Source organism: Macrotis lagotis, chromosome 2 (genome assembly GCF_037893015.1).
Source record: "Macrotis lagotis isolate mMagLag1 chromosome 2, bilby.v1.9.chrom.fasta, whole genome shotgun sequence".
NCBI classification, from domain to species: domain Eukaryota; kingdom Metazoa; phylum Chordata; class Mammalia; order Peramelemorphia; family Peramelidae; genus Macrotis; species Macrotis lagotis.
Genome location: NC_133659.1, coordinates 139,588,614 through 139,612,386, shown reverse-complemented (window position 1 = coordinate 139,612,386; position 23,773 = coordinate 139,588,614). Strand labels below are relative to the sequence as shown.

The 23,773-nt window shown below is 36.4% G+C and overlaps 1 protein-coding gene across 5 annotated transcripts in view; it reads left to right on the top strand.

Moving 5' to 3' along the window:
- The first annotated feature begins 1,130 nt into the window (after positions 1-1,130).
- The window catches only part of KMO (kynurenine 3-monooxygenase), a 67,497-nt gene continuing 44,854 nt past the window's right edge, over positions 1,131-23,773 (top strand). The window contains exons 1-2 of one of the 5 annotated variants that reach the window (XM_074222908.1): positions 1,131-1,264; positions 1,917-2,002. Coding sequence is in view for 1 of the 5 variants with exons in the window: in XM_074222905.1 (XP_074079006.1) it covers positions 6,273-6,347 (75 nt within the window). In the remaining 4 variants the exon portion in view is untranslated. Of the gene's footprint in view, positions 2,003-5,884; positions 6,348-23,773 lie in introns of those variants that run through there. The other 4 variants (XM_074222907.1, XM_074222909.1, XM_074222906.1 and 1 more) reach the window with 4 other exon arrangements.

Below are 23,773 nucleotides of genomic sequence, written 5' to 3'. Positions count from 1 at the left end.
AAGAGTACCCATAATTTGAAGAAGCAGAGGCCTTGGCCCTGGCTTTTGTTATCCCCTTCCCCATACTCCCCTTAAATAGTAAGGGATTTTGGACATACAAGTCTACTATGAAAGGGCATTTCTTCTTCAAGGCTCCAAATATGATGATTGCCTTGAGGCATTTATATATTTACAGGCTACTTGAGTGGTCTGTGTTTTCTGTATCTGCTCATGAGCTCCAGTGAGTCCTTTGTGTCTTTTGCATTTCTGCAGGAGGAGAGACTGTCCTATTCAATTTATCACCTTAAATGCCAGAAACTGTTTTTGCTCACATTGGGGAAAGCCTTAGCCCCACCTAAGCTATATCCAGAGATTTTCTCATGAAAATAAAACAAGACAAAAAGAGGAAATTACCTTTTTGAGTCAAACTCTATGTTTGCCCAGAGCTTTGGGGGGTGAAAATGACCTTTAGCCATGAATAACTATAAAAAAGAAAAATGAAGGCTCTATGACCTTTAAGATTAATTCTCAATAGATGATCCAATATATTTATTTCTTACTAAACATCCATTATCACTGTACCTACCCTACTTCAGGTCCTCATCCCATCATTCTAAGAATGCTGAGACAACTTTCTAACAGTTTCTTGGATTCTGATCACGCCTCCAAATTATCATATAACTTATATTTGTTCAGAGTTTTAAAACATATATATATAATATATGAATTTTTATGTATATAATATATATACACATATTCCTTATTTTATAATTCAATCTTCAAAACAACCATACGAGTTAGGTTTTAATTGGATAATTAACACCCTCCCTACTTCAGGCTTTCCAAGAACAATTCTGGGTTTTGGTCTAGTCAGAGGGTTCTCTGCAGCAAGGGGATATTTTAAAACTGGGACTCAACACACAAACATGAATCAGGTCTGGGACAGGTCTTTTCATTCCTGAACAGAAAAGGGAATGCTGAGTAAGGATCATGGAATGATTAGAACAGAAGCTAGTAACTTATCGCTATGTGAACCATTAGTTGAGAAGTTAATATTTAAGCTACATTGAGGCATTTGCAAGCAGGTTTTTTTAGGGTTACTAATTTACTTATTAACCTTTTCCATTTTATCTCCACTGAGCTTAATTCAGTTAGTGACAATCATGTATTTTCCACTAGTCTCTTTCTCTTCCTCTCTGAGACATTTTCCTTTTGACCAATTTGCTTCTGATGCTATTGCTCCAGAAGCCTTGAGCCTGCTGCTTGGGTAGGAAAGAGATGTCAGGTATTTTTTGCAATCACAGCAGGCTCTGTACCAAAGGAGAGAAGACAAACAGGAGGCAGCCTCATTCCAAGAACAGGCTTGCTGAGGAAGCTATAAGCTCACAACTTGCAGATGAGTGTGAGAAGAATGATGTCATCCAGTCTGACCCCCCCCCCCAAGACAACTCAGAATTATTCTTAAATTTTGAGACTGGGTTTAGCTTGGTGGCACACTGAATAGAGTATTAGTCTTGGAGTCAGGAGGACCTGAGTCCAAATTTGGTCTCAGACACTTAATATTTAGCTTTGTGACCTTGAGCAAGTCACTTAACATCTTTGCCTTGAAAAAATTAAAAATAAATTTGAGACTGATAAAAAAGGCTCTCCCTCCATCATAAATGCCCAAAAGCAGCACACCCCAAATCTCCATGTATGGGACTTGTAATCTTGCCTGAGCCTGCTCCAAGGGAATCCTAATCTAACAATTTGAAAGGCTGCTCACTACAGTAGAAAGCAGCTTGGATTTGGACTTGGTAGACCTGGGTTTGAAAAATGATTTTTACTTCTTGTGTGACTGTGGAATGAAAGGGAAGAAGGAAAGAAAGAATGAAAAAGGATGTGCCATGCATTGTGCTAGGGGCTTCACAAATGTTATTTGTTTGTCCTCACAACAGCCTTATGAAGTTGGTGCTCTTATTGCTCCAATTTTCCAGATGAAGAAACCGAGATAGACAGAGAGTACCTGGGGGTCACACAACTGGTAAGTATCCAAAACCAGACATACATATATATATATATGTATGTATGTATGTACATATATGTATTCTGAGCCTCAGTTTCCTCATCTGTAAAGTGTGGCTATAAAAACTGTGATATTTCCTTCACTATATTATTGATATCAAACATGATAATGTATGTAAAGTGCTTTACAAACTTGAAGGCTTTTTATAATTGTCAGCTACTATTAAGGTCATCCTAAAGTGGAACAAGTTGCCTGGGGAAAAATGATTTTCCCTTCTTCACTAGAGGTCTTCAAGTAAGGAAAACCAGAAGATGACTTTGATGTAGAGGAGATTCTCATTCAGGTAGAGAATGGACTGTGATTCCTTTTAACTCTTTGATTTTTTAAAAGTCACATCACATTTCCTTTCACTCCCACTGCCACTACCATAGTTCAATCCCTCATCAGCTTCTTGTTGAAGTCCTCCTAATGTAACCATCTACACTGAATATAATCCTTCCATAGAAACAAGCTGATTGTGGTATCTTATTGCCTACTAAGCCTGACCTTTAAGACAATCTACAATCTATCTGACTGTATCCAGGCTGATCTCATACTAATCTCATCCCTATACTCCTAATTATAGCCAAATTATATGGCTTGCCACCCCTCCAACTCTGATCTCCTTTGACCGGATGCTTTAGCTCATGCCATCATCTAGCCCTTGCACTTCCTTGACTACTCCCTTTCCTTGGCCATTCCCTTCTTCATCTTTATGTTTCTCTTTTTTTTAGACTCAATTCACATGACACTTCCTTCATAATGGTTTCTCTGATCTTCCCAGGTGAAAGTAGCTTCTCCTTCCTTGTTTCTTATATCCTTTATATTACACCCTTCCCATTTTTATGCAAGGTAGCTAAGTGGTAGAGTAGATAGAACACCAGACCTGGAGTCAGGAGAAGCTGAGTTTAAATTGGGCCTCAGACACTTATTTGCTCTGTGATCACGGGCAAGTCACTTGGCCCTATTTGCCTTAGTTTCCTTATCTGTAAAATGAACTGGAAAAGAAAAGGACAAACCACTTCAGTATCTCGGCCAAGAAAACCCCAAATGGGGTCACAAAGTGAGAAATGACTGAACAGCAAATACCATATAGTATAATTATTTCTGTGTAACTCCTTCACCCCAACAAGATTATAAGTTCCTTGAAAGCAAGATTTGCTTCATTTTATTTTAATATTCTCCAGGCACAAGCATAATTATTTGCTTAATATTGCCAAAAAAGGTACTTAATAAAAATCTGTTTACTTGAAGTAACATCTGAGCAGGTATTTTGAAATAGAATTCTTGGTGAGCTGGATGACCAAGCAGCCACAAGAGGGCACTATTGAATGACTTTCGGCTCAATCCTGAAAGTAAAAACAAGCTATTTTATATTCTCATTAAATCATTAATAATAGAAATAGTAATTTTAAAAATTAAACTACAGAACTTATCACTAAAGTCTCACTCTGAATGAATGTCTCATTGTGTCATGGCAGAGGCTGATAATTTTTTTAGCCACAGCAACTCTTTATCCATTTAGATATGGAGAAATTGAGGGCAGACTCAAAGTACAGCTTCTTCTTGAAGTACTGATTTCAAGAATGTCTTTTGCTTTTTGACTCTGGAATTCCCTTTTGATCTCCTTTTCACCAAATTGATGTCACGTTCATATGAATAATCTTGTCTCCCTAACTGAATTATGAAATTCCTAAGTGAAAAAGCTTTGAGTGATTATATTGTTTTTGCCAGCAATATCACTATTATCAATAATTACAGTAAGAGGTTAATTTCTATAATGAACCAGATAGTGGGTCAGGTGGTAGATATCCCTAATTTACAAGTGGAAAAAGTAAGGCTCAGAGAGGTAGCTGGATTTTATTAGGATCATAAAGTTAGTAACCTGGACTCTACCCCAAATTTTCTACTTCCAAAACAAGTATTCAAGAACACCTAGCACACCTGATAAAAATAGATTTAGGGTTTCTGGGAAAAAAGTAAATGTTTAATAAATACTTGCTCAGTTGATGATTGAGTGAAAGTACCTAGGATTCCATGATAGAAATGTTCTAAATCATGATTGATTAGAGAAATACAAATTATAAAACAACTCTGATATACCACCTCATACCTATCAGATTGGTTATAACATGATAGAAAAGGAAAATAACAAATGTTGGAAGGGATGTAGAAAAATTGGGACACTAATTTTTTGTGGAATTGCAAACTGATCCAAATATTTTGGAAAATAATTTGGGAACTTGTGCCCAAAGGGGGTATAAAATTGCCCATATTCTTTGACCTAGCAAAACTACTACTGGACCTATATCCCAAAGAGATCAAAGAAAAAGGAAAAAGGACCTATTTGCACAAGATAAATTTTAGAGAAACTCTTTTTGGTGGCAAAGAATTAAGGAGATGCCCATTAATTGGGAAATGACTAAACAAGCTGTGGAATATGATTGTGATGAAATGCTATTGTGTGTAATAGCAATATTGCATCAGAGATCAACTTGAAAGATTTAGGCATTTTCAGCAATAAAAGATCTGACAATTCTGAAAGACTTATGATAAAAAATGCTATCTACTTCCTTTGAGAGATTTGATGAGCTCTGAGTGAAGACTAAAACATACATTTTTTAACTTTCTTATTTTTCTTGTTTTTGCATATATATATGTTATCTTTTGCAACGTGGCTAATATGGAAATACACTTTGCATGACTCCATATGTATAATTGATAATTGCTTGTCTTAAAGATGGAACAGGGGTGGGAGGGAGAGAAAAAAATCTGGAGCTCAAAATTTTAAAAACTGAATGATAAATATAGTTTTTACATTTAATTGGAAACATTTCATTAAATAATATATATATGGAAGTAGAATATATATATATATATAATTTCTAGGATTCCTAGATACACTTACTTAGAGTTATAGAAGTACCTAAGGGGGCAGCTAGGTGGCACAGTGGATAGAACACTGGCTCTGGGGTCAGAAGTACCTGAGTTCAAATCTGGCTTCAGACACTTAATTACCTAGCTGTGTTGCCTATGACTCCTAAATATTCTATTTAGAGTTATAGAATTTTGAACTAGGAGACAGAGATGATATAGTCTAATACTCTTCAGTTTGCAAGTTAAGAATCTAAGACATTGAGAAGTTTGATGGCTTTCCAAAGATTATTTAACCAGCTGCCATCAGAAGTAGAATCTTTGCACTACTTTTTCTTTACCATTCTACTATAATTTCTTAATGTAAACCTTTTTTTGAAAAAGTCAGGGGCACAGGTAGGTGGCACAGTGAAAGAGCACTGGCCCTGGAATCAGGAGGATCTGAGTTCAAATGTGACCACAGATAACTTAATACTTACTTAACTGGGTGACCTTCTGATCTAAAGGAATAGTGATAACTTTTTTATACTGTCTGTTAATATATCAATTTTTTTTAGTATTATTCACCTTCAGATTCACTGATGCATTTGCCTTTGTGATTTATATTTTGTCTGTCTTTGTAGTTCTAAGATATTGGAGAGGATTATAATAATATCTAACATTTATATAGAATTTTAATATTTGAGAAGCAATTTATATGTCTTATCTCATTTAATCCTCACTATAAACCTGTGAGGCAGGTAATGTTGTTTTCATTTACTGGAAAAAAAAAAACAAGCCAACAGGTTAATAGGATCTAAATCCATACATATGAAGTAGAAAAAGTATTTTCAGCAATTTTTATTTACCTAAATCCTTATTTAAAAAGGATAGTACATGAAAATTTAATGAAGAAGAATACCACCATGTTGGACCCCCAGTGGAAGAAAATTGATTCACTGTTTAAATTTTTGCATGTTAAGCCTCATTTGAAAGTTCCTCAGTAAGTTAGAATGAGTAATCATGAATAAAAATGAAACTAAGACAGTTTACTTTTAGAAAAAACACTCATATGGTTCTATGTTGAAAGTATGTACATTTGAGATTTGTAAAGGAAGTCAAAATTTCATATAAGTCTGAAAATTTTGAGCTGTTGAGTTAGTAAAGCATTTCCTTGTCTCCTGAACTTGAGTGATTCTGGATGGGGAAATTATAGAGTTAAACACTATCAGATTAGTTCAAGGGACATTAGTGCCTGACAGGAAGCCAATTTAACCTGAGTTTAGAATTGCTGGTAAATGCTTCAAGGCTCTCATTAATATAAAGGCTTAAGAAACAAGTGACTAGGAAAACCAGTATCCCTGCTGAATGAAAAAGAGATTCTAGAAGAGCCACTATGAAAAATACATCTGAGATTATGGATTCAACTAACAGCAAAAAGAAAAAAGTAGTTGTCATTGGTGGTGGATTGGTAAGATTTTAAGTCTATTAATATATATATATATATATATATATATATATTACTTTTTATTGTCATCATCATCCTTATTAAACATTTATAGAAATTAATATTTTTCTGTGAGATGGTTTTATTTTATAGGTTTAAGTGATACTAGCTTTGATTTTGACCTACTAGGAAATAATATATTATTGTATAAAACTTTAATTTAAAGATGAACTCATTTTTTCCTTTATCTTTTTGACATTTTGGTTTAGAATTCCCTTAAGTCTTAAGCTCTGTTTCCTTTTGTTTTTGGCAGTTAATACTATAGGACATTTGATTTTTACTTTAAATTTTGTTTTCCATGTAGATTTAAGTTCTATGCATGTGTAGTCAATTTAAAACTAGAACTAACACCATAATAGTATCAATGCAAAGTTGTCAAATTGACCAGACTCAATCAACTAATAAATCATAACAGCTTTATTTTTAAAAATATAAAATTGGATGATTGTAAGACAGTTGTAAGACAATTAGCATATTCATTCCAAACACTTGAACTTCTTGTGTGTAAGAGATAGCCTATATGTTCTAAATTAATAAATTGACTCAAGCAACTCAGAATATTCAGTGGGAGCCAAAAAAGGGGGAAAAAAAAACTTTGGAAGTTTTTTTTTTAATTTGAAATAAGCTCTTGTGAAATAAGTTCATCCTCCTCTGAAGTCCTACTCTGATGCCTCATTGTGGCATGGAGGTGACCCTGGGTTCTCGAAGGCTATGCCAATGGAGCATAAGATCTGGTAGGTCCAACCAAGCTGGAAAGGCTTCAAGCGTGGGCTTGGCAGCAGACCATGTCTGTTGTCCAAGGACCAGCCTACCTAAATTCGGAGAGGCTTATCTCCAGATTGGCTGCAGGGTGATCTTTCAGCCATTGTAACTCTCATAGATCATCTGATAGATTGTAGAGAGATTGTAATCTGTATTTGTGGATGGAGTATGGGGTACCCCCACTGATGAAATTACAGATTCTCTAAGTATTTCTTACTCATTTCTCCCCAGGCAACTTGTTCCACTTTAGAATGGCCTTAATAGTAGCTGACAATTACAAAGCACTTTACATACATTATCATGTTTGATCTCAATAATATAGTGAAGGAAATATCACACTTTTTATATCCACACTTTACAGATGAGGAAACTGAGGCTCAGCCAGGCATCATTGGAAAGGAGTGGTCATGTGTGTGTGTGCGTGTGTGTGTGTGTGTGTGTGTGTGTGTGTGAGAGAGAGAGAGAGAGAGAGAGAGAGAGAGAGAGAGAGAGAGAATGATTGTGTGTGGAGATGAAAGTATGGTGCACAGTAAGAGTGAATAGCATTGTGAGAGCCAACCCTCAAAGCCAGGGAGACTTCAGACACGTATTAGCTAGGTGCCCCTGAACAAATCAATTAACTTCTGTGTTTGCTAGGTGGTTCTTTAAGACAATTTCTGAGAAAGTGTGAAATTGCTTTGGTAGCTGGAATTTTCTCACCCTTGAGTTTCTTTTTTTCTTTTCTTACGAGGCAATGGGGTTAAGTGACTTGCCCAGGTCACATGGCTAGGTAAATATTGAATGTCTGAGGTCAAATTTGAACTCAGGTCCTCCTGACTCCAGGGCTGGTGCTCTATCCACTGCCACACCTAGCTGCCCCTCACCCTTGAGTTTTTGAGAAACTGTATATGAATACTTCAGTAACAGAAACTGAAATATAAAATGAATATCACTTGAGGGAATGACTGAACAACTTGTGAGTGCAAATATGAATAAGAAACAATATGAAGAACTCAGGGGAACAAATGGACTAATGCAGAATGAAGGAAGCAGGACTGGGAAAATGATAGCTATGATACTGTAATGAACATTGAAACACCAGTTGGAAAAGTAGCCTGACTGTATAAGTGTAATGACATGAATACAAGATGCCCCTGGAGCTGTCAGACTCAGTCCCTCAGTATTGTTTGATTTTACTTACTTTGTTCTGTTAAAAGGGAGAAGATTAAATGAAGTGAGAATGGGGAATAGCTGTAAAAGGAAATGTAGCCAGAAAAGTGTTTTTTTACAAAGGAATTTATTAGGGCAGATTGAGTATTGGCATGAATCTGACAAAATAGGACAAGTTTTTACCCTAGGACAATGGTTCTACGCATTACTAACAGAAATTTTTCTGAGGACTTTGTTCAGCAGTGGATCTACTACTTTGTAGATCCATGGTTTGTTTTGTAGACCAACAAGCAGCTTGATATCTTTGAGTGCCATGGTCCTTGAGCTGTTAGCTGCTTGGCTACAATTCAGGAAGGTGCACAAAGACTGCTGGTGGTGGGATCCTATGATATCAGCGATTGAGACACTTGAAATGGCCTGCTCCTCCGAACACTGGAGGGCCATAGCAAAACCATTCTCTGCATGAAAGTGGTGAATGACCTTGTGTTCAGTGGCTCCAGTGATCAGTTTGTCTATGCCCACAATATTCATACTGGTGAGCTGGTACGAATCTATAAAGGTCATAACCATGCAGTGACTGTAATAAACATTCTGGGGAAGGTCATGGGTGACTGCCTGACTGGATAAGTTTGTTCGTGTCTATGAATTACAGTCTCACGACTGTTTGCAAGTTTATGGAGGACTGAAGGATATGATAATGCATATGATTATTCATAAGAGTATGATTTATACTGGCTGTTATGATGGTAGCATCCAGGCTGTAAAGCTCAATCTGATGCAGAATTTTCCCTGTTGGTGGCATGGTTACTCATTGATATTTGGGGTTTTTGATCACCTCAAACAACACTTGCTAACTGCCCACACCAACCCAAACTTTCAGACTTCGAAATGTCATTGGAAGAATTGTGATGTGTTCTTTACTGCTAGAAAAGGATCCAAGCAGGATGCAGCAGGCCATATTGAATGACATGCTGAAGATGACAGCAAAATTGATTCGTGAAGTTTTTGCCTCCCATTGGGAAGTTGTTTAAACTTATTATTGCCCATATCAACCCTCTATATGTACCACTCCTTCCAGCCTTCTCTTTTCCTTTTCCCTTTCCCCTCTCCTCTTTTCCCTCTTTTAAAAAAAAAAAGGCAGGAAGGGTAAAATAATTATTCTGCCAGGTTATAGATGCCATGAGCTTATAGAACTCTGTGGATATGTGGGTTAACCCTTTGAAGTCAAGCTGGAGGCTTGTTATTTAATAAGTGTTACAAATATTAAGAACATGCCCCTGGGAATGGTGCAGCGCAGATTCACAATGCCTTTCTGTAAGAGCTAGGTGGTCTGTGTACATTAATGTGCTTCAAGTATTTTAATAGATTCAGAATGTGTATCAGTCACACTCTTGGCAGACAATTTTTTTAAGTTATTGAAGTGATTTAAATACCAACCAAGATACCTGAGTGTTATATGCAGTCAGATTCTGCATTTCCAGGATTGAGTTTTAATTTCCTTTCTGCAAGTTACTGCCAGCTATTTTCATGTTAAATTGGAAGTAAATCATTTGCTTTATTTTTAAAAAAAGAAATAGGTTCATTCAACTAACATGTACACTGGAACTTCTCTTTCCAATATTAGTCAGAATTCCTATCACTGTGCTTTCCTCATAGTAGGTATTTACTAAATATTTTTGAATGAATCAGATTCTAGTTCTTAACAATTATCTCTTCTCTGGGTCTTTATCTCTAGTGCAGCTATCAAGTTTGAGGATTATAGTTATCAGAATTTGTCATGTATTCCTACTAGACTGTGGTATTTATATTTTACTTCATTTTTGTATTTGATGCCCCCCTTCCCCTACCTCATCTCCCAAAACAGGCCATTTTATACTATTGCTGTTATTCATTTGTGTCCTATACTGAATGACCCCCAAATGGAGTTTTCTTGGCAGAGATATTGCAGTGATTTGCCACTTACTTCTCCAGCAGATTAAGGCAAATGGTGGTTAATCGAGGGTCACACCATTAGTATGTGTCTGCAACCAGATTTTTAATTCAAGTCTTCCTGACTCCCACCCCAGCACTCTATCCACTGAGTCACCTAAATCTTTATTGAATGAGTGAATGAATAAATTATAGATGAAGGAAATATTATACTGTTATAATTATAAACTATTGAAGTTATAACAACTGTCAGGGTTCATAGTATGATTTATTGGGAGGCTCTTAGGAATACCTAGTAAAAATCTCTACCCTTTCCAAGTTTATATTTCACTCATGAATCAGTCTGTCTCATTTGCTTATTATAGTACTAGTTGGTTTCCCTGCCTCAAGTCTTTCCCCACTTCAGTCCAGATTCCACCGAGCTATCAAAGTTATCCTTCTAAAACACAAGCCTGACTGTGTTACCTGCTCTCCACCCCACACCATTCAGTCCACTCAAGTGTTTCTGTGGTCTCCAGGATGACTAAAAAAATCCTCTATTTGGTTTTAAAGTCTTTCCTCACCTAGGTCCTTTCTACCTTTCCTGTCTAATTATACCCTCCCATTTCCAGCTCCCCACTTTCCACTGTCCTCACGGTCCAGTGGTGCTGCCTCCTGGCTGTCCTTTGCACAGGATACTCCTTCTCTGGGCATTTTTCACTTATTGTTCCCATGCCTGGTACTCTTCCTCTCCTCATCTCCAATTCTTAGCTTTCTTGACTTCCTTTAAATCTCAGTTAATGTTCTATCTTCTGCAGATAGCCCTTTTAATTCTGGTGTTTCCCTGGTTATCGCCATCTGATTCTGATATCTTGTTGACATGTTGTCTGTTAGAGCGTATTAGACCATCACAGTGACTGGCACCTGGAAAGTGCTCAACCAATGTCAGCTGACTGACTGAACCAGGAGACAGAAAGATGGGAAAGGCCTTAATAGAAGTGGTAGCATGGTGGTAGATCAAATCATTAACTCGATGATCATAAATAATTGAAAAGAAATTAACATTGTTTGATGAAAAACAAAATCTATGAGAATAACACTAGACCTCAGAGAGAAATAGAAAGTTTCTGCTACTACAAATGATTATTGTCAGTATGAGAATCTGCTGAAAATATTGATCCATGATCAAGATCCAAAGTTTGACCTTTGAATCACAGTTATTTTGATGACTGTCTCATATCTGCAGGAAGCCCAACTCCGCTCAAAAATCCTTAGCACTCCCTTATCAGATGGACAGATCCACTTCTGCTTTTGTCTTTTGGAACAGTTTTTTTTTATTTTTATTTTTTACTTTTGCATTTTTCTCTCTCTGCTAGTTAAATATTATGCTCACTTCACTTTATCATCCTAGAGCTGCATGAAGTATCTTCCATTTCTCCAAACTTATTAAACTCAGCAGAATTGTTTCATAAGGAATATCACTTTATTACTTTATCTTGATCATGGATCGAACTTTTCAGCAGATTCTCATACTGGGAAGCTAACCCCCACCCTGATTTATGTTTCCCATATCAGAAAAATTGCAGAGTTTGCATGGTTCACAGTAATTAGTTCTCATTAACAGTATGATGTTAATGAGCATTATAATTAGATAAATACAGACCATGAATAATCACTACTCACTGCTCATGCTATTTTTTCCATATAATTAGCATACAATCTATGTTGCCAGCTATTGACATAAATGCTGCAAGTAAGTGTGCACACAGTTTTGTGGGGGGGCGGAATATTGTATGAACATTTGAATTAATGAATGAGAAAACAATTATTAAGTTCTTACTATGTGCTAGTTATATGCTGTGTTGAACACTAAGGGTTCAAATGCAAAATGAGACTGCCCTTGCCCTCAAAAAGCTAGCATTCTAACAGTATGATCATAGTAACTGTGTAAGGGTTGTTTTAGTCTGGGGAAGCTGGAATGTTGAATGGATGGATGGATGGATGGATGGATGGATGGATGGATGGATGGACAGATGGATGGATGGATGGATGGAGAATTTATTATGTGTTGATTTGAATATAACTTTTTGGATAAAAGGTAGAAAGGAATAGGAGTTGGGGGAGAGAAGGATGTTCATGGCCACAGCTATTTCAAAGCTGAGACTCTGGCCCTCAGAGACTTGGTCTCTGGGGGTCCAGTTTGGAAGTTTTTAGCAGCAGCAGTGGCAGGTTAGAAAATGGGCAGGACAAAATGGCATATAGTCCCAAGGAGATAAGGACTGGAGATATTAGCTGCTCCAAAGGCATAGATGATCCTTGAAGGTCTTGGAAGGAGAAGGAGCAGATGCTGCAGCAGTGCTCTTTTCTCCATCATTTGTAGTTCTCAATCTTGAGTGCCTCAGGTATATTTTTTATTTTTTTCCAGGAGTTAGTAGTGGTGGTGACAGTAATATATGACATTTATTTTATAGGCAGTAGTTCTTTAAGGTTTGTAAAGTGCTTTGCATTTTTTATCTCATTTGATCTCCACAAAAATCCTGTAGAGGAGAGGTAACAGATTTTTTACAGATGAGGAAACTGAGACTCAGAGAGGCTAAGTGACTTGCTGGTTGTTACATAATAAGTTTTTGAAGTGGGGTCAGTATTAACCTTACTATTTCTTTCCTTCAATTTACTTTCTCCACCTCCTTTTTTTTTTTAAAGCTAGCTGTGCTTTAAGCAAAAGTCTTGTGGGTTAATCTTTTAACCCACATAGTATATCCTTTACCATAAGAGATATTTCATAAGCTAAATTGAAATCTCTATGTTTTTAATAGAAAGTGAAAAGAGTAAATATTTAGCAACTTTTTAGACTTCTTGTGATGCTTCACCTTATCTTTCTTCCCACTCACCATCTCCCAACTTTGACAACTAAACCTATGAGCGTGGACTCCTTCATACTTTACCCTAAACTCTGGGAGGAATCCTAGTCCTAGAATGAGAGGATATAAGGAACAACATGGAAGTAGTTTTCTAACTTAGCATTTTGTAAGATTTGCTGCTTCCCCTTTTCTGATTTTGGTTCCCCAGTAATTGTATTCTTTCTTTGAATTGTACTTGTAAGATATGTATATGTCCTTGTAAAAGAAGTATCCATTTGAGTTGTCTAGATATAGCTCAGAGGTGATAGGTATAAATCTATGAAATGTGACCTATCCCTCTCTGAGAGAGACTATGGTTTCTGCCTTAAATGGGAAATGGGAGAAGGCTGTGGCTGACACTTGTGACTTTTCTCACCTATCTCCAAGAAGAGGAACTGAACTAGTCGTGTCTATTTGTGTGCCTAAGACATTTCTGGTCTGGGAGTACAGTAGGTTCAAAGAAAAGCCACTTCTATGATCACTCCTATGGTCACTTGAAAGGTAGAGTACTTATTAGCTTGGCTTCTTTCTACCCAATGCTAGTTGCATTCACAGTACCTAGTCCAAGAGGTAAATAGTGGGTGAGTCGATTTAACCAAACAAAAAACAAATAGAAATTGGAAAAATCATACCGACATAAATATACTAGAAGACAAACAAGAGTGAATTCTTTTTATGGAAGTAATATAAGATCTCATAAGATCTCAGCTCCAACCAAGAAATAGGGCCTATTCTTACCTAAGGGAAAGTTATCTTTCCATAGATTCAAAGAAGGCAAGTTGGATATCAGGGATATGCTGAGGAGTCACCTTTCCCCACATGTCTTCAGCTTTCAGAGTTTTTCCTTCTCTTCTCCTCTGTCCAAATGTATCCATCCTCAAGAGTCTTTGGAGCCACACATTTCTCCTCAAAGGTTTTAGAATTCCATACATACTTGGCATACTTTCTACCACATCAGAATCATTTCCCCTGGAAATGCAGCTGCATGCAAAATTCTCCAGGCTTGGTTGAAAGCCTAGTTACACACGTACACAAGACCTCCCTTTCCCTAAATTCTTGTGACTCACCTTGTTTTGACTATGACTGTTTTCTTGATATATGCATCTGGACTTCCCCAATATTGCCCATGCTGGACTTCCACTAGTTGGTTAAACTTCTCATCCATCCATTTCCTGCCCCTTCTTAGAATTTCTAATCTTTTTTGATCTTGGTGATCAGCTTTCCTTTAAAATAGTCTGGCATTCCCATGCATAGAATCTGAGAGTTAGAAGAGATCCTTGACATGATCTTTTTTTTCTCTTTTTTTTAAAGGTTTTTGCAAGGCAAATGGGGTTAAGTGGCTTGCCCAAGGCCACACAGCTAGGTAATTATTAAGTGTCTGAGGCTGGACTTGAACTCAGGTACTCCTGACTCCAGGGCCGGTGCTCCATCCACTGCGCCACCTAGCCACCCCCATCCTCGACATCATCAAAACAAATTGCCGCTTATTTTCAAAAACACTCAAATATCTCAAGGGATAGAGAACTCATTTTTATTTTAAAAATTATTGCTCCTTTGCATTCTTATAACTTCTAATTATTACTAACTCTGCCTTCTGAGGCCAAAAAGTGTTAAGCTAACCCTTCATCCATGAGAACACTCTTTGTATGTTTATAAGTGGTAATCATGGCATCTCTAAGTCTTCTCTAGGCTAGACATCTCCATTTCTTCTCATTTCCTCTCATAGAATATTGTTTCAAATTTCTTTATGATACTGGTCATCCTCTTCTAAATTAATTCTAGTGTCTAAGTGTCCTCCCTATAATATGTGAAAGCAAGCCCTGAATAAAATATTTAGGCCAGAATACAGAGAATACAGAGAAACTATCACCTCCCTTGTTCTCAGTGACAAATTAAGTTCCTTAGGACCCATTGTTTGCCACTTTTCAAAAATTATTAATACTATTTTATTTTTTACATAAAAAGAATATGTAAATTTATAAAGTCAAAATTGGATTTTAAAATTCCAAAGTTAAAGAGACATGAACTAGACCTTTGATTTAATTAACATAAGGAATTCTCCAGGGGTGGGGCAAACTTTCACTAAAGTAAGCCATCACCCCTTTTACAATTTATTATTCTAGAAAGTTACTTTTAGCTTTGAGAGGATAAAGGATCTGAGCAGAATAACACAACTGGCATATGTTAGAGGTAGAACTTGAACCCTAACCTTAACTTTGAGATCAGCTTTCTTTCCACTGGGCTATACTGCCTCTGACACAGTAAGGCAATATTGATTAGAGATTTAATGAAATGCATAATAAAGTAATGAGGGACTGGAAAGCTCCCTTAGAAGGGGTGACGGTAATAAAAAAAGCATTTATTAATAACCCATTATGTGTTTAGCACTAAACTAAATACCTTATATTCTATTATGTTATTTGATCCTCACGACACACTGTGAAGTAGATACTATTGTTATTATCTCCATTTTATAGTTGGGGTAACTGAGGCAGACAAATTAAGGAACTTGCCCAGAGTCACACATCTAGTTAGTTGTATGAGGCTAGATTTGAACTCAGGTCGTCCTGAATCCAGACTCAATACTCTATCCACTGTAGCACCTTTCAGCGTTCTAGTTAACCTTTCTAAAAAGCAAGTACAGAGTGATGCAACCCTCATCAATAATGTTCAATGAGTCGGTTTCCAAGCATGTGTAATATAGAGCCTTGTTCTCCCCTTTGGAAAGAGGTTCTATGACTATCTCATGCCTGTATACTTTTTGTAAAATGGGGTTTTTTGATTGGCTATAGTGCCAGAGTATGAATTAAAAAGGCTCCAGTGACTTTTGAGTAAGGAGTTTGAATTACTGTTCGTCTTCGGTTGGGAAAGGGACTTTGGACCCTTATTAGAACTGTACTTGTTGATAGTGAGCATATACTCTCCTGTGTAAAATCTGGTATGAATTTCTAATCTTTCAAGATCTCATAAGACCCTGTACCAGAAGAAAGAAGGTACAAAGAACTCAGAAAAAAGAAATTTGGAAGAGAGTAAATAGACATTGGATGAAATAAAAAATGTTTACAAAATAATATATTTTTTCAAATGAAATTAGAATAATATTCTCATAAATACATTCTCATAAAATATATGAATATATTTTCATAAAACTAGAAGAGAGAAAAAATAAGAAAGAAAGGAAAAGGAAAGGCAAATGTGGTATATAAATTACAACTCCCCTTAGCATTTTATAAAGTCATAACAAATCTGACTCCATTCATTTGTCATTATATAATGGCTGGTTCACATGAAATCATGATATTGAGCAATTTTTAAAAAAGCAACACTTTTTTTTGGTTTAGGATCTCTTTAATTATCAGAGACTAAAGAACACCTGGTGAAACACCAAAGTCTACAGAAATTAAATAATTGGTCAGAGTGGGTACTATCATTAGTAAGGAGGGGACACCAAAATAAATTGTAGTTGACATACAATATTAGGTACAGCAACCCAGATGACTTTAAGGTCCCTTTCAATTCTATGATTCAAAACTATTGTAAACATAGATCATTACAGAAATTTCTTGAAGTGAGTATGCTGATCTCAGATCAATAAATGGGATCAAGATCAGTGACACAAGGAATTTTCCAAGGAGGCTCAGGAAAAGAACAAAGAGTTTATATCATATATTTGACATACTTCAGACTTTTCCATGGCCTTCATCTGCTCTCACCATGTCCTGGACAATCTTTGAATTCATTCAGTGGGGTAGGATGACTGCAGCATATAAAATGATAATTTAAAATCTCCTCTGTACAGTAAGACTAACTAATTTTCATTTCTTCACAATCCCTTCTGAACTGTGTTAATCTATCTTGAGAATCCCTACGGTAAGTACTATATTACATAGCAATTGAATAATATCTCATTATATTTTTTAGTCATGTAGTATAAGATCACATTAAATTTTCTGATTAATTCATATTGAATTTGGGCTGACCATGTCATTGCTTTACTCTACCTAGGCAGCTAGGTAGTACAGTGGATGGAGTGTTGGGCCAGGAGTCAGGAAGCCATGTCTTCACATCTCAGACACTTACTGTGTATCCCTGGACAAATCACTTAAACTCAGTTTCATCAACTGTAAGATGGGGATAATAATAGCCTCCATCTCACAAGGCTGTTGTGAAGATCAAATGAGAGAATATCTTTAAAGTACTAAGCAGAGAATCTGGCCCATTGATGCTAAATCCCTCCCCCTCTCCCTAATCAAAAATTTTCAGTGGCTTCCAGTATTCCTTTAGAAGATCTAAATGCCTCGATTTGGCCTTCATAGTTTGGGTTCTTCATGCCTTGTCTGGTTCTTCATGACAACTTTTGGGATTTTCTTGGCAAGCATGCTGGGGAAAACTGAGTCAAACAGGGTTAAATGATTTTCACACACTAATAAGTGTCTAGGGCCAGATTTGTACTCTGAAAGATGAGTCTTCCAGACACCAGACCCATCTACCTGCTTTACAATTTGATTTAGTTCTACACCTTAGTGGAACAGTAGATGGAATGCCAGCCTTCGAGTCTAGAAGTTCAAATCTTGCCTTAGGTGCTTACTAGCTTTATAACCTTGAGCCTCTTCCTTAGTTTCCTTTTTCTATAAATTGGGGATAATAATAACACTTCCTTCATAGGTCTGTAAGAACCAAACAATATCCGTTATTTAAAGTACTTTGCAAACTTGAAAGCCCTATGTTAATGCTAGCTATTATTAGTTTTGGAGCTTTATGTTTCAGTCAAACTGGACTACTAATTGGTCTCTGGATCCATTTCTCCATTTCCTGCCTCCATGCATTCACAAAGGCAAATCTCTCCTATGATGCACCCTTTTCCTAACATCCAGCTCTTAGAATACTTGTCTTCTTTTAAGTGTCAGTTAAAGGGACATTTCAGGCAGCTAGGTGGCTCACTGGCCATGGAATCAGGAGGACAGGAGTTTGAATTCAGCCTCAGACACTTGCCACTTATTAGCTATGTGACCTTGGGGCAAGTCATTTAATCCTGATTGCCTCTTTGCATCCAGGGTCATCTCCATCTGGTTATTGGATCCAGATGGTTCTGGAGGAGCAAGTGAGGCTGGTGACCTAGCACAGCCTCCCCTGCCCCACTCAAATCCAATTCATGTGCTTGTCATGGCATCACATCTCTGATGTCATGATCTTCTTCAAGAATGAAGGACAAACAACAAAGGGACTCTTCCACTGGAAAGTCTCCTCTTCTATTACCTGTCATATTATTCATGTCTTTTTTCTCCTCAAATCATTTTCTTATATAATATATTTATCCCTTCTACACCATGGGAATTAGGGGTGCAGCAAATCCATAGAAAATTTTGAGTCTGACTTTTTTCTTTTGTGGAATGTTTGTTGTACCTTATTGTAAAATTTGGGTTAAGTGTTCGGTGACAGACTTCATGTTGTCTGTTGGTCTTTGAGTATTGTCTTTAGCTTTAGCAAAACTCCCCAAAATTCTCATTTAATTTCTTATGTTGACCTGTGATAATCAAAAGTCATGTTGTGAAAGGGCTAACTATATTCATTTTTGTACATGACTGTATCCTATCTTTCCCTTATTGCCCTGGGCTTTGCACAGAGAAATTCTTCCTTGACTTATGATCAGTGGTGAAGGTAATATCAATGTCCATAAGGTACAGGGCACTGACTTTGGAGTCAGGAAATAGGAGTTCAAATGTGGCCTCAGACATTTAGCTGTGTGAGCCTGGCCAAGTCACTTAATTTTGATTGCCTCATCCAGGATCATCTCTAGTTGTCCTAATTCATATGTCCCAATGCATAACCTCTAGGCCCAGATGGCATAGCACCCCTCACTGAAAACTAATTCATGTGCTTGTCATGGCATCACCTCCCCAATGTCATGGTCTTTGTCATCATCATTATAATTAATAATCTTAGAGAGTTGCCTAGGGCATTAAGGGCTTAAATGGCTTGTCCAGAGCCCCAAGGTCTATGTTTGAAAGAAGCAGGACTTCAGTCTAGGTCTTCTTAATTCCATGATCACCCTTGTATTCAGTACATCATAGTGACTCTCAGGCTATGTGCTTTGCACATACGATGCACTAAATAAATATTTGCTGAATTTGTTTATATTAAAATCCTCTTTAAAAACCTCTATCATTTTTGTATGAAATGTTCTCCAACTTATTCCTGTACAAATTTTTAATCCAAGAGCATACCTTTTTTAATTTTTCCTATTCCTTTCCTCTTATTAATTTATTTATATTAATTTTATATATTTATTTATCAGCAGATACATTATCTTTTCCATCTATAAATTAGGAATGGTGGCTTACATATATTCATATGTCATTGATGAAAATATAAAACAGAATCCAGTCAAGGACAGAGTCTTGTGCAAACCATTAGAGATCTCTTTCCAGGTCAACATCACATTTCTCACCTTTAATATATATATATATATATATATATATATATATATATATATATATATATATAATAATGTTTATACAACTTATCTCACAGGGTTCTTTTGAAATTCCTCCTTTTAAAAATGTTTACCTCCATTCTCGTGGCACATCTCTTGCATACCACAGTTCCTCAAATATCATGACAATAGTAATCGTCCCTGTAAATTCTTTCATTGACCTATTTCTCATTAAATATTCAGTATGAATATTTAATCTATTACAAATGGTTTGAATTCAAGCTATTACTGATTGTGTGTATCCTTGCACAAACAACATCTCTGGGCCTCAATTTCCTCATCTATATAAAAGGACTGAAGCTTTAAAATTCTTTACAACACTAAATCATATGATCTAATTTAATTTCTTTTTATCTTGTCCACATTTCTTCATCTCATTCACAAGTTGATTTCTAAGGTCAAAAAGATCAAAATTTGTGATCTGAAACAAGATGATTTAGTCAAATTCTTTTTTTTTAAATTTAGGATTTCTGTTATTCTGAGGTTGGACTTCATAACTAGTAAGACCCTTTTTTACTTCCCCTGATTTTGTGATTCTACTTTTGTTTATTATCTTCTGCAAGTCATTTGTGTTTATTGAGGTTTTTTTGTGGAGTAAAATAAAAGCTATGAGGACACTGATAGACTGGAGAGTGTCCAAAGGTAGGTAAACAGGATGATGAAAGACTGACCATAACTTCATGTCATATGAGGAAGAACTGGGAATATTTAACCTGGAACAAAAGACTCACAGTAAACATGGTATTATTTTTTCAAGTATTTGAAGCTGGATTAGACTTGTTTGACCCTAGGGTTCAGAAACAGGTGCAATGGGTGAAAGCTACACATAGACAAATTTAGGGTTTTTTTGTCAAACTTTTTTAAAGAATTTGAGCCATACACAGTGGACAGGTGGTCTTAAGAGATGTGGGAGGAGTTTCCCTATCCTTGGATGTCTGCACACAGAGGCAGGATGATCACTAGTCAAGTGGAGATTCTTTTCAAACATTTGTTGGACTAGATGAACTAAATGGGTCAACCTAGCATAAATTATTCCTGAAGAACCTACAGAGAGGCAAAGTTACATTTAGTAAGGATTGTGATGTGCCAGACCCTGTGCTTTACAACTATGACCTCATTTGATTTTCACAGCAACCCTGGGAGACAGGCACCATGTTTATACCCATTTTGCAGTTGAAGAAATTGAGATAGAAAGAGGTAAAGTGATTTACTCAGGGTCATACAGTTCATAAGTGTGAAACCAGATTTGAACCCAGGTCTTGCTAACATCAGACCTAACACTTAATCCTCTGTACCATGTAGCTGTCTGATGTAAAGAGTACTGGACCTTGAGGCAAGGAGGACATTTAGCTATGTCTCACATTTCTCACCTATAACATATAGATAATAATGTTTATACAATTTATTTCACAGGGTGGTTGTGAAAATGCTCCTTTAAAACATGTTTGCTCCTGTTCTTGTGGCACATCTCTTACTTTCCACTGTTTCTCAAATATCATAGCAGTGGTTTAGTGATCACCCCTATAAATTCTTTCATTGCCCTACTTCCCTGCCCTACTCTTTTATCATATCTCAGTTGCTATCATCTTTATGGAGGTAACTTCTGACTCTTTCCTCTGAGCTTCAGCCCCTCAATACCTGTTGGATATTTCAAACTCATTGTCCTAGGCATCTCAAAATATCCCAAACTGAGCTCATCTTCACAACCTCTGCCAATATTCTTTATTTCTTTGAAGGCCCAATTCCCCACTCCAAAGAAGAAGAAATGCAAGATGGTGGAACAGGAGGCCCTTTGTTTGAGTCAGATAAATTACACAAGCAATGAATGCTCCAAGGGCTTTTTGCTTATCATAGGGAAAAACAGTAGGAAGCAACTCAATAAAAACCCAGAATAAATACTGGAAAATCTTAATTCTACCTCTGACACCCCCCCTCCAGAGGTTTATTCCCCACTTGCAAAAGGAGGATAGTCATTGTATTCTCTACCTCACAAAGTTTCAACTGATAAAATAATATGTAAATATGATCTAACAATATGATAGCTTGGTGAGGGTAGGCAAAGTAGTCTTACAATAGGGAAAGAGGAAGTCAATGTACAATTAACTGAGCTGTTTGTATAAGAAGATCATCATAAGTCATATAGTTGTTTAGAAAAGTAATTAAATGTGAAAATTAAAGTTTACAAAAACCAAAATTGGTGGAGACTTATTTGCTTTGTAAACATACAGTGTTAACCACATTATTACATTAGTAATAATAATAATAATAATAATAATAATAGCAGCAAGACCTTACTCCTGGGGCAGGCCAACAGGAAAGCCTTGCACCCCCACTATAAGTCATCAAGGAATCTCCCCCTCCCTGTATTACTTCCTACTACCAATGCAAGCTAGCAGCAACTGAAAACTATCAGCAAGTCCCTAAGAAGCTTGGAATAGTACAGGAGCAGAGCCCAACTCTCAATAAAGTACAAAGTCACAGAAAATTGAGCAAAAAAAAGTAAACATATAGAACTTTGCTACAGAAAGTTATTATGGTGACAGGAAGGATCAAGGCACAAACTTAGGAAAGGACAGCAGTATCAAAATGATTATATGTAAAACCACAAAGAGACGTATAAATTGGTCTCAGGCTCCAAAAGAACTCTTGGAAAAGCCTAAAAAAGAATTTTAAAAAGCTATCTATAGTCATATAAAAATGCTCGAAATCAATATTGATTAGAGAAATACAAATTGAAACAACTCTGAGGTACTACCTCATACCTCTCAGGTTGGCTAATGTGACAAAAACGGAAAATGAAGGAGGGGATGTGGGGAAAACCAGAATAGTAATGCATTGTTGGTGGAGTTGTGAACTATCCAACCATTCTGGAAAGCAATTTAGAACTATGTCCAAAGGGCTAAAAACTACATGAACTTTGATCCTGTAATATCATTGTTAGATCTGTAGCCCAGAGAAGTTTTGTTTTGTTTTGTTTTTCCAAGAAGGGAAAAGAACATATTTGTACAAAAAAATATTTTAGGCACTCTTTTTTTTAGTGCCAAAGAATTGGAATTTGAGGGGATGCCTATCACTTGGGGAATGACCAAAAAGTTGTGATATGGAATATTATTATGCTGTAAGAAATGATGAGGTGATTTTAAAAAAAAACCTGTAAAGACTTACATGAACTGATTCAGTGAAGTGAGCAGAACTAGGAGAACATTTTACACACAGTAACAGCAATATTGTATAATAAAGAATTGTGAACAACATAGCTATTCTTAGCAATACAATTATCCAAAACAATCCCATGCTGACAAATGCTATTTACCTCCAGAGGAAATAAACTCATGTTCTTTGAATACAGACTGAAGAAGGGGGAAAGGAAGAAGGGAGACATAGAATTTTAAACTCAAAACTTAAAAAATGCCCAAGAGAAATGTTATAATTGCTTTTATAAATAATTGGGGGAAGATAATAATACATATACACATATATATGTGCCTCTGTGTGTATATACATATATATTTTGTAATTTGGAAATATTAAAAAAGATAACAATACAGAACATAATGTTAGTATATAGTTTACCAATTCAATATGTGACCCATGTCTATTTGAATTTGACATCATTAGCTTAAATATCACTAAATATCAGTATATGGATACAGATCTAGCAAAATCCCTACTATACAGTCAGAAGCTTTAGGAAAAAGAGTGTGCCTTTAATGTCTTTGTATACCTTGCAGAGGGATCAAAACTTACACTCTTTGAGGCAGAGCACCCATAGGTTATGGTATCATACCCTATGTATGGGGATGCTGATCAGATTGTTTGCTTAAGGAGCTTGCCTTAAACTCACATTACTCTAACTCTCATTGATTAGCCAACAGTAAGACCCAGACCAAGCCCCATTTGGCCATTTTTCAGTTCCTTATTGGCTAAGTGAATGTAAATAGCAGTTGTTCTGTTTTAGCCAGAAGCCCTGAGAGTCTTCCCCTCCTAGATTGTTGGTTTTTTGTTTGTTTTTGTTTTGGACTACGTAAATGAGTCTAATTTTTGATATATTTCTTACCTTTTCTTAATGAGAACCAGAATGATTTGGGACTTGTAAACCCCAGGTCTTTGGGTCAAGCACCAGCAGCTAAGAGAAGAAAAGGAAGAAGGAAAGGAAAGAAGGAAGGAAAGAATGGAAA